Source organism: Ammospiza caudacuta, chromosome 38 (genome assembly GCF_027887145.1).
Source record: "Ammospiza caudacuta isolate bAmmCau1 chromosome 38, bAmmCau1.pri, whole genome shotgun sequence".
NCBI lineage: Eukaryota > Metazoa > Chordata > Aves > Passeriformes > Passerellidae > Ammospiza > Ammospiza caudacuta.
The window spans coordinates 587,498-603,016 of NC_080630.1; the positions used below are offsets into that span (position 1 = coordinate 587,498).

The 15,519-nt window shown below is 59.7% G+C and overlaps 1 protein-coding gene across 1 annotated transcript in view; it reads left to right on the forward strand.

Annotated features, from left to right (window-relative positions):
- The window catches only part of MEGF8 (multiple EGF like domains 8), a gene marked incomplete at its 5' end in the record, with an annotated part of 95,758 nt that overhangs the window by 77,378 nt on the left and 2,861 nt on the right, over nt 1–15,519 (forward strand). The window contains 10 exon segments of the mRNA XM_058823110.1: nt 924–1,010; nt 1,116–1,236; nt 2,933–3,095; nt 5,250–5,442; nt 7,146–7,316; nt 8,499–8,629; nt 10,077–10,194; nt 12,897–13,332; nt 13,442–14,720; nt 14,762–15,477. Coding sequence (XP_058679093.1) covers nt 924–1,010; nt 1,116–1,236; nt 2,933–3,095; nt 5,250–5,442; nt 7,146–7,316; nt 8,499–8,629; nt 10,077–10,194; nt 12,897–13,332; nt 13,442–14,720; nt 14,762–15,477 — 3,415 coding nt within the window.

Genomic DNA, 15,519 nt, shown 5'->3' on the forward strand with positions numbered 1-15,519 from the left:
GGTTTTTTTGGGTTTTTTGGGGCTCTTCTGGGGCTTTTTTTGGGGCTCTTTTGGGGCTTTTTGGGGGGCTTTTTGGGGCTTTTTTTGGGCTCTTTTGGGGCTTTTTTGGGGCTTTTTCGGGCTTTTTTGGGGCTCTTTTGGGGCTTTTTTTGGGCTCTTTTGGGGCTCTTTTGGGGCTTTTTTTGGGTTTTTTTGGGGCTCTTTTGGGGCTTTTTATGGGCTTTTTGGGGCTCTTTTAGGGCTTTTTTGGGGCTTATTTTGGAGGTTCCTTTGAGGCTTTTTTGGGGTTATTTTGGGGAGGTTTTCGAGAGGTTTTGGGAAGTTTGTTTGGGGATTTTTAATGACTTTTTTGGGGGCTCTTTTGGGGTTTTCTTGGTGGGGTTTTTGGGACTTTTTTGGGGATTTTGGCAGTCTACAATTGCGGGATTTTTGGGTGAATCCCAGGTTTGTTCCCGCCCGTTTCTGACCCCGTTTAACCCTTTCCTCCCCAGTGCCTCAGCCCCAGCTTGGCCCCCCTGCGCTGCCTCGCCGGGGGCTCTTTTGGGGCTTTTTTGGGGCTCTTTTGGGGCTTTTTTTGGGCTTTTTGGGGCTCTTTTGGGGCTTTTTTTGGGTTTTTTGGGGCTCTTTTGGGGCTTTTTTTGGGTTTTTTGGGGCTCTTTTGGGGCTTTTTTTGGGCTTTTGTGGGGCTCTTTTGGGGCTTTTTTTGGGCTCTTTTGGGGCTCTTTTGGGGCTTTTTTTGGGGTTTTTTGGGCTCTTTTGGGGCTCTTTTGGGGCGTTTTTGGGGCTCTTTTGGGGCTCTTTTGGGGCTTTTTTGGGGCTTTATTTTGAGGAATTAGTGGGATTTTTTTTTTTTCGGATATTTTAGGTGAATCCCAGGTTTTTTCCCGCCCGTTTCTGACCCCGTTTAACCCTTTCCTCCCCAGTGCCTCAGCCCCAGCTTCGCCCCCTTGCGCTGCCTCGCCGGCAGCTGCGGCCGCCTCCTCCGCGGCGGGGGGGGCGGAGCCTCCTCGGCCGCTTCTGGAACCTTCGGGGGGCTCCCCCCGCCCCCCGCGGGTGGGGGAGGGGTCCCCCCCGGGGGTGGGGGAGGGGCGGCCGAGCGCTGCCCCCCCCCCGAGTGCGCGGGGGCCTCGCAGTGCTCGCAGTGCCTGAGGCGGCCCCGCTGCGGATGGTGCGCCCGGGCGGGGCACAACGGCGGCGGCCGCTGCCTCGAGGGCGGCCTCAGCGGGCCCCGGCACGGTGAGAACGAAATTTGGGCAGTTTGGGGTTTTTGGGGATTTTTTGGGATTTTTTGGGGCCGGTTTGGGGCGGTTAAAGTGAGTTTTGAGGGGGTTGTGAGGGGGTTTTGGGGGGCTCAGGTGCGCCCGGGCGGGGCACAACGGCGGCGGCCGCTGCCTCGAGGGCGGCCTCAGCGGGCCCCGGCACGGTGAGAATTGCGAAATTTGGGCAGTTTGGGGTTTTTGGGGATTTTTTGGGATTTTTTGGGGCCGGTTTGGGGCGGTTAAAGTGAGTTTTGAGGGGGTTTTGAGGGGGTTTTGGGGGGCTCAGGTGCGCCCGGGCGGGGCACAACGGCGGCGGCCGCTGCCTCGAGGGCGGCCTCAGCGGGCCCCGGCACGGTGAGAACGAAATTTGGGCAGTTTGGGGTTTTTGGGGATTTTTTGGGATTTTTTGGGGCCGGTTTGGGGCGGTTAAAGTGAGTTTTGAGGGGGTTGTGAGGGGGTTTTGGGGGGCTCAGGTGCGCCCGGGCGGGGCACAACGGCGGCGGCCGCTGCCTCGAGGGCGGCCTCAGCGGGCCCCGGCACGGTGAGAATTGCGAAATTTGGGCAGTTTGGGGTTTTTGGGGATTTTTTGGGATTTTTTGGGGCCGGTTTGGGGCGGTTAAAGTGAGTTTTGAGGGGGTTGTGAGGGGGTTTTGGGGGGCTCAGGTGCGCCCGGGCGGGGCACAACGGCGGCGGCCGCTGCCTCGAGGGCGGCCTCAGCGGGCCCCGGCACGGTGAGAATTGCGAAATTTGGGCAGTTTGGGGTTTTTGGGGATTTTTTGGGATTTTTTGGGGTCGGTTTTGGGGGGGTTTGGGGGGTTTTAGGGGGGTTTTAGGGGAGTTTTGAGGGGGTTTTGGGGGCCTCAGGGGGGGCACAACGGCGGCGGCCGCTGCCTCGAGGGCGGCCTCAGCGGGCCCCGGCACGGTGAGAATTGCGAAATTTGGGCAGTTTGGGGTTTTTGGGGATTTTTTGGGATTTTTTGGGGCCGGTTTTGGGGGGGTTTGGGGCGGTTAAAGTGAGTTTTGAGGGGGTTTTGAGGGGGCTTTAGGGGGTTTTTCGGTGACTTTGGGGGGTTTTTAAAGGTGGTTTGGGGGAGCTCAGCGGGCCCCGGCACGGTGAGAACAAAATTTGGGTAATTTGGGGTTTTTGGGGATTTTTTGGGATTTTTTGGGGTTGGTTTTGGGGGGTTTTTTTGTCAAAATTTTGAATTTTTCCGTTGGAATCTTGGGGGTTTTTTTGGGAATTTTGGGGGGGTTTTTTTGGGGATTCCAGCTCACCTGCGGGGTTACCTGTGCGTGCCCAGGTGTGACCCAGGTGTGTGGGACCTTCCCTGGGGCCATTTTTGGGGTAATTTTGGGGGTTTTTTTGGTCGAAATTTTGAATTTTTCCGTTGGAATTTTGGGGGTTTTTTGGGAATTTTGGGGTTTTTTTGGGGAATTTTGGGGGTTTTTTTGGGGGGGATTCCAGCTCACCTGCGGGGTTACCTGTGCCCAGGTGTGACCAACACCTGTGGGACCTTCCCTGGGGCCATTTTTGGGTCAATTTTGGGGGCGTTTTTTTGGTCAAAATTTCCAGTTTTCCATTGGAATTTTGGGGTTTTTTTTGGGAATTTTGGGTTTTTTGGTTGGAATTTTGGGGATCCACCTCACCTGCGGGGTTACCTGTGCGTGCCCAGGTGTGACCCAGGCGTGCGGGGCCGGCGGGGTTTGGGCGTTCCTGAGCTGCCCCCCCGAGGACGAGTGCGAGAACGGGCACCACACCTGCGGGCCCAGCCAGGTGTGCCAGGACCTGCCCGACGGCTTCACCTGCACCTGCCGCGCCGGCTACACCATGGACAGGTGAGGAGGGACACACCTGCGTGGGCTGGGACACACCTGGGTGGGCTGGGACACACCTGGGCAGGTGAGGGACACATCTGGGTGGGACAGAGACACACCTGGGTGGGACAGAGACACACCTGGGTGGGCTGGGACACACCTGGGTGGGGCTGGGACACACCTGGGCAGGTGAGAAATGGGACAGGGACACACCTGGGTGGGCTGGGACACACCTGGGCAGGTGAGGGACACACCTGGATGGGACAGGGACACACCTGGATGGGGCTGGGACACACCTGGGTGGGGTTGGGACACACCTGGGCAGGTGAGGGACACACCTGGGTGGGACAGAGACACACCTGGGTGGGCTGGGACACACCTGGGTGGGCAGGGACACACCTGGGTGGGCTGGGACACACCTGGGTGGGCAGGGACACACCTGGATAGGCTGGGACACACCTGGGTGGGACAGGGACACACCTGGGCAGGTGAGGGACACACCTGCGTGGGGCTGGGACACACCTGGGCAGGTGAGGGACACACCTGCGTGGGGCTGGGACACACCTGGGTGGGACAGAGACACACCTGGATGGGCTGGGACACACCTGCGTGGGGCTGGGACACACCTGGGTGGGACAGAGACACACCTGGATGGGGCTGGGACACACCTGGGTGGGACAGAGACACACCTGGATGGGCTGGGACACACCTGGATGGGGCTGGGACACACCTGGGCAAGTGAGGGAGACACCTGCATGGGCTGGGACACACCTGGGTGGGGTTGGGACACACCTGGATGGGCTGGGACACACCTGGGTGGGTGAGGGACACACCTGGGTGGGGCTGGGACACACCTGGATGGGACAGGGACACACCTGGGTGGGGCTGGGACACACCTGGATGGGCTGGGACACACCTGGGTGGGCTGGGACACACCTGCGTGGGGCTGGGACACACCTGGGTGGGACAGGGACACACCTGGGTGGGACAGGGACACACCTGGGCAGGTGAGGGACACACCTGCGTGGGGCTGGGACACACCTGGGCAGGTGAGGGACACACCTGCGTGGGGCTGGGACACACCTGGGTGGGACAGAGACACACCTGGATGGGGCTGGGACACACCTGGGTGGGACAGAGACACACCTGGATGGGCTGGGACACACCTGGATGGGGCTGGGACACACCTGGGCAAGTGAGGGAGACACCTGCATGGGCTGGGACACACCTGGGTGGGGTTGGGACACACCTGGATGGGCTGGGACACACCTGGGTGGGTGAGGGACACACCTGGGTGGGGCTGGGACACACCTGGGTGGGCTGGGACACACCTGCGTGGGGCTGGGACACACCTGGGTGGGACAGGGACACACCTGCGTGGGGCTGGGACACACCTGGGTGGGACAGGGACACACCTGCGTGGGCTGGGACACACCTGGACAGGTCAGGGACACACCTGCGTGGGCTGGGACACACCTGGGCAGGTGAGGGACACACCTGGGTGGGGCAGGGACACACCTGGGTGAGGCTGGGACACATCCCAGCTATCTCAGGTGTGCTCCAGGTATCCCCAGGTGTGTCTCAGGTGTGTCCCCCCCTAACCCAGGTGTATCTCAGGTGTTCCCAGGTGTGTCTCAGGTGTTCCCAGGTGTGCCCCAGGTGTGTCCCCCCCTAACCCAGGTGTGCCCCAGGTGTATCTCAGGTGTATCCCAGGTATCTCAGGTGTCCCCCAGGTGTGTCCCCCCCTAACCCAGGTGTATCCCAGGTGTCCCCAGGTGTATCTCAGGTGTTCCCAGGTGTGTCCCCCCCTAACCCAGGCGTGTCCCGCAGCCGCACAGGTGAGTGCCGCCCCGTGTGCCGCCAGGGCTGCGCCAACGGCACCTGCCTGGAGCCCGACAGGTGTGCCCCAGGTGTGTCCCCCTAACCCAGGTGTGCCCCAGGTGTATCCCAGGTGTGCCCCAGGTGTGTCCCAGGTATCCCAGGTGTGTCCCAGCTGTCTCAGGTGTGCCCCAGGTGTGTCCCCCCCTAACCCAGGTGTGCCCCAGGTGTATCTCAGGTGTATCCCAGGTATCTCAGGTGTGCCCCAGGTGTCCCCCAGGTGTGTCCCCCCCTAACCCAGGTGTATCTCAGGTGTTCCCAGGTGTGTCCCCCCCCTAACCCAGGTGTGTCCCGCAGCCGCACAGGTGAGTGCCGCCCCGTGTGCCGCCAGGGCTGCGCCAACGGCACCTGCCTGGAGCCCGACAGGTGTCGCTGCCACTTCGGCTTCGTGGGCGGGGACTGCGCCACGCCCTGCGCCTGCAACGGCCACAGCGACTGCGCGGGGCCCGGCGCCCGCGACACCTGCCTCAGGTGCATGAACAACACCCAGGTGAGCCCGGCCGCCGGCAGGGGGGGCAAAACCTGGGGTCACCTGGGCGCCAGGTGAGGTCTGGGTTGGGTTACAGGGGTGGGGGGCGCTCGTTGTGTCTCCCTTGGTCACTCTGTGCTCATCCAGGTGGGGTTACCTGGGCTCAGGTGGGGTCTGGGTTGGGTTACAGGGGTGGGAGGGGCTTGGTTGGGGTGTTCACACCTGTCCCAGGTGGGTTTGGAGCATCCAGGTGAGCTCAGGGGGGGTTACCTGGGCGCCAGGTGAGCTCTAGGGTGGGTTAGAGGCGTGGGAGGGGCTTGGCACACCTGGCTGAGGTGGTTTAGGAGCGTCCAGGTGAGCTCAGGTGAGCTCAGGTGGGGTTACCTGGGCTCACCTGGGGTCACCTGGGCTCAGGGGGGGTTACCTGGGCGCCAGGTGAGGTCTGGGTTGGGTTACAGGGGTGGGAGGGGCTTGGTTGGGGTGTTCACACCTGTCCCAGGTGGGTTTGGAGCATCCAGGTGAGTCCAGGTGAGCTCAGGTGGGGTTACCTGGGCGCCAGGTGGGGTTACCTGGGCTCAGGGGGGGTTACCTGGGCTCAGGGGGGGTTACCTGAGCTCAGGGGGGGTTACCTGGGCTCAGGTGGGGTTACCTGGGCTCAGGTGGGCTCAGGTGGGGTCTGGGATGGGTTACAGGTGGGGGAGGGGCTTGGCTGGAGTGGGGACACCACACCTGGAACACACCTGGGCACACCTGTCCTTACCTGAGCTCACTTGTGCTCACCGCTTCAGGGTTTTCTGGGTGTTTTTCCCACCTGTGACACACACACCTGTGACACACACACCTGTGACACACCTGTGACACACACACCTGTGACACACTCACCTGTGACACACACACCTGTGACACACACACACACCTGTGACACACCTGTGACACACACACCTGTGACACACCTGTGACACACCTATGACACACACACCTGTGACACACCTGTGACACACACACCTGTGACACACACACCTGTGACACACCTGTGACACACACACCTGTGACACACACACACCTGTGACACACGCACCTGTGACACACCTGTGACACACACACCTGTGACACACACACCTGTGACACACACACCTGTGACACACCTGTGACACACACACCTGTGACACACACACACCTGTGACACACCTGTGACACACACACACACCTGTGACACACACCTGTGACACACGCACCTGTGACACACACACACCTGTGACACACGCACCTGTGACACACACACACCTGTGACACACGCACCTGTGACACACACACACCTGTGTGACACACCTGTATGTGACACACACACCTGTGGTTACCCGTGTGTGACTCACCTGTGCTCACCTGTGCAGGGCCCGCAGTGCCAGCAGTGCCGCCCGGGGTTCGTTGGCTCCGCCCTCTTGGGGGGCACCTGTCTCACCTGTGACACACCTGTGTGTGACACACACACCTGTGACACACACACACACCTGTGACACACACACCTGTGACACACACACCTGTGACACACCTGTGACACACTCACCTGTGACACACACACACACCTGTGACACACCTGTGACACACCTGTGACACACTCACCTGTGACACACCTGTGACACACACACCTGTGACACACACACTCACCTGTGACACACCTGTGTGTGACACACCTGTGACACACTCACCTGTGCTCACCTGTGCAGGGCCCGCAGTGCCAGCAGTGCCGCCCGGGGTTCGTCGGCTCCGCCCTCTCGGGGGGCACCTGTCTCACCTGCCGCTCCTTCTGCCGCGGCCGCGCCGACGTCTGCGTGAGCCGCGCACACCTGGAGCGGCACCGGCGCGACCCCGACAGGTACCCGCTGGAGCCGCACCTGGTGAGCACACCTGGCACACCTGGGACACACCTGGGGACGGGCAAACACACCTGGGCACATCTGGGGGCTCACCTGGGCACACCTGGGGATGGAGAGACGAACCTGGGCACACCTGGGAGGGGATAAATGCAAAAGAACAGGTGAAGTTTGGGTGAAAAATGGGGATTTTGGGGCTTTGGGCACACCTGGGGATGGACAAACACACCTGGGGAGTGGGGACACACCTGATGGGCACACCTGGGCACACCTGGGCGCACACTTGGGACACCTGGGCACACCTGGGCATGGACAAACACACCTGGGCACACCTGGGGACACCTGGGCACACACCTGGAGACACACCTGGGCACACCTGGGGGCTCACCTGGGGATGGACAAACACACCTGGGCACACCTGGGCACACCTGGGGATGGAGAGATACACCTGGGCACACCTGAGGGCTCACCTGGGCACACCTGGGGATGGACAGACTCACCTGGGCACACCTGGGCATGGACAAACACACCTGGGCACACCTGGGGATGGAGAGACACACCTGGGCACACCTAGGACACATTTGGGGCACACCTGGGGATGGACAGACACCCCTGGGCACACCTGGGGATGGAGAGACACACCTGGGCACACCTGGGGCGCACCTGGGCACACCTGGGAGGGGATGGACAAACACACCTGGGCACACCTGGGGACGGGCAAACACGCCTGGGGATGGACAAACACACCTGGGCACACACCTGGGCACACCTGGGGATGGAGAGACACCCCTGGGCACAGCAGGGGGCTCACCTGGGCACACCTGGGGACACCTGGGGATTCACAGACACACCTGAGCACACCTAGGACACATTTGGGGCACACCTGGAGATGGACAAACACACCTGGGGGCTCACTTGGGGCACACCTGGGGATGGATAGACACACCTGGGCACACCTGGGCACACCTGAGGATGGATAGACACACCTGGGCACACCTGGGGGCTCACCTGGGCACACATGGGGACACTTGGGGGCACCTGGGGACACCTGGGGATGGATAGACACCCCTGGGCACACCTTGGGGCTCACCTGGGCACACCTGGGCACACCTGGGGACACCTGGGCACACCTGGGGATGGAGAGACACCCCTGGGCACATCCCTGGGCACACACCTGCGCCCTCACCTGTGCCCTCACCTGCGCAGCTGCACACGTGGGTGTCGGAGGGCCCGAGCGAGGCGCAGGCCGTGTGCGTCAACTGCCAGAACAACAGCGTGGGCGACAGGTGCGACACCTGCCGGGCAGGGTTCTTCATGCTGGACGGCACCTGCACCAGGTGAGGCGCCCGGGCACGCCTGGCGCGGGGAAAGTGCGAAAACCTGGGGAAAATCGGCCAAAATTTGGGGAAAATCGGTGAAAATTTGGGGAAAATCGGCGAAAATTTGAGGATTCGGGGACACCTGGGCACACCTGGGGATGGGAAAAAAAAGAGACAAAAAATGGGGAAAGTTTGGGGAAAAAAATGGGGAAAATTGGGGGGAAAATCGGTGAAAATTTGGGAAAATCGGTGAAAATTTGGGAAAATCGGCCAAAATTTTGGGAAAATCGGTGAAAATTTGGGGAAAGTCGGTGAAAATTTGAGGATTCGGGGACACCTGGGCGCACCTGGGGATGGGAAAAAATGAGGAAAAATGGGGAAAGTTTGGGGAAAAAAATGGGGAAAATTGGGGGGAAAATCGGTGAAAATTTGGGAAAAATCGGTGAAAATTTGGGAAAATCGGCCAAAATTTGGGGAAAATCGGTGAAAATTTGGGGAAAATCTGTGAAAATTTGAGGATTTGGGGACACCTGGGCGCACCTGGGGATGGGAAAAAATGAGGAAAAATGGGGAAAGTTTGGGGAAAAAAATGGGGAAAATTGGGGGGAAAATCGGTGAAAATTTGGGAAAAATCGGTGAAAATTTGGGGAAAATCGACAAAAAATCGGTGAAAATTTGGGGAAAATCGGTGAAAATTTGAGGATTTGGGGACACCTGGGCGCACCTGGGGATGGGAAAAAATGAGACAAAAAATGGGACAAAAAATGAGGAAAAATGGGGAAAGTTTGGGAAAAAATGGGGAAAATTGGGGGGAAAATCAGTGAAAATTTGGGGGAAAATCGGCGAAAATTTGAGGAAAATCGGTGAAAATTTGGGGAAAATCGGTGAAAATTTGAGGATTTGGGGACACCTGGGCGCATCTGGGGATGGGAAAAAAAGAGACGAAAAAATGAGGCGAAAAATGGGGAAAATTTGAGGAAAAAATTGGCAAAAATTGGGGGGAAATTGGGAAAAAATTGGAATAAAAGGAAAAGATGTGGGAAAAAATTTGCAAAAATTGGGAAAATTTTGGGAAAACTGGGAAATTTGGAATAATTTGGAAAGACTTGACAAAAATTGGGAAAAATTGGTGAAATTGGTGGGAAAATGGGAGAAAAATTGGAAAGAAAATGGGAAAAAATTGGGGAAGAATGGGAGAAAATTGGGAAAAAAGGAGAGAAAAATTTGGGGAGAAATTGGGAAAAATTTGGGGAAAATGGGGAGAGGGAGATTTACCTGTCTGGGCAAAAAAAATTATAAAAAATCGGGGGAAAAAGGAGAGAAAAAACCGGGGAAAAATAGAAAAAAAAGGGGAAAAAATAAGAGAAAGTAATGAAAAATTGGGGGGAAAAATGGGGGGAAAAAGGGAAATTTTGGGCAAAGCAGGGGGGGAGGGTTTCCCTGAGCGGTGCCCACCTGCGGGCAGGTGCCAGTGCAACGGGCACGCCGACACCTGCAACGAGCTGGACGGCACCGGGTGCCCGTGCCAGAACAACACCGAGAGCGGCGCCTGCCCCGACAGGAGAGACTGCTACCGGCACCAGGTACGGCGGCGGGCACGCCTGGCACACCTGGGCACAGCTGGCACACCTGGGCACACCTGGGGGGGGGGAAATGCGGGGGAGAAATGGTGAAAATTGGGGGGAAATCGGTGGAAATTTGGGGGTTTTGGAGGGAAAATTGGGGGTTTGGGCACACCTGGCACACCTGGGCACAGCTGGCACACCTGGGCACACCTGGGGGGGGGAAATGCGGGGGAGAAATGGTGAAAATTGGGGGGAAATCGGTGGAAATTTGGGGGGTTTGGAGGGGAGATTGGGAATCTGGGCACACCTGGCACACCTGGGGGGGGAGAAAATGGGGAGAAATGGTGAAAATTGGGGGAAAATCGGTGGAAATTTGGGGGGTTTGGAGGGAAAATTGTGGGTTTGGGGGCACCTGGGCACAGCTGGGGGCACCTGGCACACCTGGGGGGGACAAGTGGTGAAAATTGGGGGAAAATCGATGGAAATTTGGGGGGTTTGGAGGGAAAATTGGGAATTTGGGGGCACCTGGCACACCTGGGCACACCTGGGGGGGGGAGAAAATGCGGGGGAGAAATGGTGAAAATTGGGGGAAAATCGATGGAAATTTGGGGGGTTTGGAGGGAAAATTGTGGGTTTGGGCACACCTGGCACACCTGGGCACAGCTGGCACACCTGGCACACCTGGGGGGGGGCGAAATGCGGGGGAGAAATGGTGAAAATTGGGGGGAAATCGGTGGAAATTTGGGGGTTTTGGAGGGAAAATTGGGAATCTGGGCACACCTGGGCACAGCTGGCACACCTGGGCGGGGGGAAATGTGGGGAAAAACGGCGAAAATTGGGGAAAATCGAAGGAAATTTGGGGGTTTTGGAGGGAAAATTGTGGGTTTGGGGGCACCTGGGCACAGCTGGGCACACCTGGCACACCTGGGCACACCTGGGGGGGGGCAAAATGCGGGGGAGAAATGGTGAAAATTGGGGGAAAATTGATGGAAATTTGGGGGTTTTGGAGGGAAAATTGTGGGTTTGGGCACACCTGGCACAGCTGGGCGCACCTGGCACACCTGGGGGGGAGAAAATGGGGAGAAACGGCGAAAATTGGGGGGAAATCGATGGAAATTTGGGGGGTTTGGAGGGGAGATTGGGAATCTGGGCACACCTGGCACACCTGGGGGGGGAGAAAATGGGGAGAAATGGTGAAAATTGGGGGAAAATTGATGGAAATTTGGGGGGTTTGGAGGGAAAATTGTGGGTTTGGGGGCACCTGGGCACAGCTGGGGGCACCTGGCACACCTGGGGGGGACAAGTGGTGAAAATTGGGGGAAAATCGATGGAAATTTGGGGGGTTTGGAGGGAAAATTGGGAATTTGGGGGCACCTGGCACACCTGGGCACACCTGGGGGGGGGGAGAAAATGCGGGGGAGAAATGGTGAAAATTGGGGGAAAATCGGTGGAAATTTGGGGGTTTTGGAGGGAAAATTGTGGGTTTGGGCACACCTGGCACACCTGGGGGCACCTGGGCACACCTGGGCACAGCTGGGCACAGCTGGGGAGTAGAAAATGGGCGAGAATTGGAAAAAAGCTGGAGAAGAATTGGGGTAAAATTGGGGCAAAACGGGGAAAAAAAAAACCCCGAGTGCGGGAGCGGCTCCAGAACCTTCTCCAGGGGGTTCTGGTGGGGACGTTGGGATGGAACCCAAGAGGTTCCTCAGGGTTCTGCTGCCACCAGGATGCTCCAGACTCAACCCCAATGGTCTCCATGGTGTTTTTAATGTCCCCAAATCCAGAAGTCATTCTAGAAACTTCTCCGGGGGTTCTGGTGAGGACGTGGGGATGGAACCCAGCAGGTTCCTCAAGGTTCTGCTGCCACCAGGGCACTGTAAACTCAACCCCAGTGATGTCCATGGCATCTTTGGTGTCTCCTCATCCAGAATTCATTCCAGAGCTTCTCTAAGATGTTCTGGTGAGGACGTGGGGATGGAACCCAAGAGGTTCCTCAGGGTTCTGTCGCCACCAGGATGCTCCAAATTGAATCTTGATGATCTCCATGAGCTCACCGGTGGCATTTCTGGTGTGCTCCAAGTGCTGCAGTGCCAGAACCTTCTCTAGGGCTTCTGGTGGGGATGTAGGGATGGAACCCAAGAGGTTCCTCAAGGTTCTGGTGCCACCAGGATGCTCCAAATTGAATCTTGATGATCTCCACGACCTCACTGGTGACATTTCTGGTGTCCCCGCAGTGCTCCAAGTGCCAGAACCTTCTCCAGGGGGTTCTGGTGAGGACGTAGGGATGGAACCCAAGAGGTTCCTTAAGGTTCTGCTGCCTCCAGCATGGTCTGAGCTCAGTCCCAATGATCTCCATGGTCTCCACGGCCTCACCCATGACATTTCTGGTGTCCCCGCAGTGCTCCAAGTGCCGCGACTCGTTCCAGGGGGTTCTGGTGGGGACGTAGGGATGGAACCCAAGAGGTTCCTCAGGGTTCTGCTGCCACCAGGATGCTCCAAACTCAATCTTGATGACCTCCCTGACCTCACCGGTGGCATTTCTGGTGTCCCTGCAGTGCTCCAAGTGCCAGAACCATCTCTAGAAGGTTCTGGTGGGGACGTAGGGATGGAACCCAAGAGGTTCCTCAGGGTTCTGTCGCCTCCAGGATGCCCCAAACTCAATCTTGATGACCTCCACGACCTCCACGACCTCACCGGTGGCATTTCTGGTGTCCCCGCAGTGCTCCAAGTGCCGCGACTCGTTCCAGGGCCACCCGGTCGGTGGCCAGCAGTGTTACCGCGTCCTGGCGGTGGAGCAGGAGTACTGCCTGGACCCGGCGTCGCAGAGCCTCTGCTTCCCGCCGCCGCAGCGCCGCCCGCTGCCGCCCGGCCGCTCGGTGCCCTTCGCCGTGCAGCCCAAGTTCACCAACGTGGACATCCGCGTCACGCTGGACGTCACCTTCGGCGCCGTGGACCTCTACGTGGCCACCGCCTACGACACCTTCGCCGTGGACGTGGAGCCGGGCACGGGGCGCCACCGCGTCCGCCTGCAGGCGCCCGGCGGGACCGGCGGCGCTGGCACCGGTGGTGGCACCTTTGGGGGCTCAGGAACCGCTGGTGGGACCTCAGGAACCGCTGGTGGCACCTTTGGGGGCTTTGGGACCTCAGGAACCGCTGGTGGGACCGGTGGTGGCACCTTTGGGAGCGGTGGTGGCACCTTTGGGGGCTCAGGAACCGCTGGTGGGACCTCAGGAACCGCTGGTGGCACCTTTGGTGGCTTTGGGAGCTCAGGAACCGCTGGTGGGACCGGTGGTGGCACCTTTGGGAGCTCAGGAACCGCTGGTGGGACCTTTGGGAGCTTTGGGAGCTCAGGAACCGGTGGTGGGACCGGTGGGACCTTTGGGGGCTTTGGGAGCTCAGGAACCGCTGGTGGGACCGGTGGGACCTTTGGGAGCGGTGGTGGCACCTTTGGGAGCTTTGGTGGTCAAGGAGAGGGCACCTTTAAGAGCTCAGGAACCGGTGGTGGCACCTTTGGGACCTCAGGAACCGGTGGTGGCACCTTTGGGAGCTTTGGGAGCTCAGGAACCGGTGGTGGGACCGGTGGGACCTTTGGGGGCTTTGGGAGCTCAGGAACCGCTGGTGGGACCGGTGGCACCTTTGGGACCGGTGCTGGGACCTTTGGGAGCTTTGGGAGCCCAGGAACCGCTGGTGGCACCTCGAGGTCCTCAGGAACTGCTGGTGACACCTTCGGGACCTCGGGAACAAGTGGTGGCACCTTTGGGACCACTGGTGGGACCTTTGGGAGCTCAGGAACCGCCGGTGACACCTTTGGGACCTTTGGTGGCACCTTTGGCACCTCCTGGACTGGTGGTGGCACCGGTGGTGGTGGTGGTGGCACCTTTGGTGGGACCTTTGGTGGCCCTGGAGATGCTGGGGCTGCTCCCACCGCTCCGACCGGCCCGGCTGGAAGTTCTGGAGGTCCTGGAGCTGCTCCCGGTGGCCAAAGTGGTCACAGTGGTGGCCCTGGAGGTCCCAGAGGCGACTCTGGTGGCCACAGTGGTCACAGTGGTGGCCCCAGAGCTTCTGGTGGTCCAGGAGCCAATCCCAGCGGCCAAACTGGTCACGCTGGTGACCCCAGAACCTTTGGTGGTCCCAGAGGTGATTCTGGTGGCCAAACTGGTCACGGTGGTCACGGTGGTCAAGGTGATGACCCCAGAGCTTTTGGTGGTCCCCAAACCCACCTTGGTGACCAAACTGGTCACGCTGGCCAAGCTGATGACCCCAGAACTTTTGGTGGCCCCCAGACCCACCTTGGTGGCCAAACTGGTCGTGGTGGTCACTCTGATGACTCCAGAACCTTTGGTGGTCCCCAAACCCACCTCGGTGGCCAAACTGGTCACGCTGGTCACGATGGTCAGGCTGGCCAAGCTGATGACCCCAGAGCTTTTGGTGGTCCCCAGACCCACCTCGGTGGCCAAACTGGTCACAGTGGTCACTCCGATGACCCCAGAACTTTTGGTGGCCCCCAAACCCACCTCGGTGGCCAAACCGGTCATGCTGGTCACGCTGGCCAAGCTGATGGCCCCAGGAGCTTTGGTGGCCCCAGAGGTGCTTTCACCGCTCACGGTGACCACCTCGGCCACGCCGATGACCCCGGGACCTTTGGTGGCCCCGGAGGTGCTTTCACCGCTCACGGTGACCACCTCGGCCACGCCGATGACCCCAGGAGCTTTGGTGGCCCCGGAGGTGACCTTGGTGGCCCCGGCGGCCGCCCCGCCGAGCCGCAGCCCCAGCCCCGGCCGGTTGTCCCCACGGCCGGCGCCGGCGTCCCCGCGCTCCTCGAGGAACGCGCCCAGGGCTTGGTCACCTACCTGACCGTCGCCCGCCCCGTGCCCGCCCTGGTGGTCCGCGGCGTCCGCGACCGCCTGGTCCTCACCTACCCCCACCAGGCCCACCCGCTCAAGTCCACCCGCTTCTACCTGCTGGTCCTCGGCGGCGCGGAACCTTCTCAGGGCCTGCTGTTCTTCAGGCAGGACCAGGCCCACATCGACCTCTTCGTCTTCTTCTCGGTCTTCTTCTCGTGCTTCTTCCTCTTCCTGGCCGTGTGCGTGCTGCTCTGGAAGGCCAAGCAGGGCCTGGACGCGCGGCACGAGCGGCGGCGCCACCGCCAGGAGATGTCCAAGATGGCGGCCAGGCCCTTCGCCAGGGTCACCGTGTGCTTCCAGCCCTGCTGGGGCCACCAGCAGAACCTGCTGGAGATGGGCGCCAGGGCTCCCGGGGGCGGCAACCAGAGCTACGGAGGCGGGAACCAAAGTTACGGAGGTGGGCATCAAAGTTTGGGTGGTCGTCAGAGTTTTGGAGGTG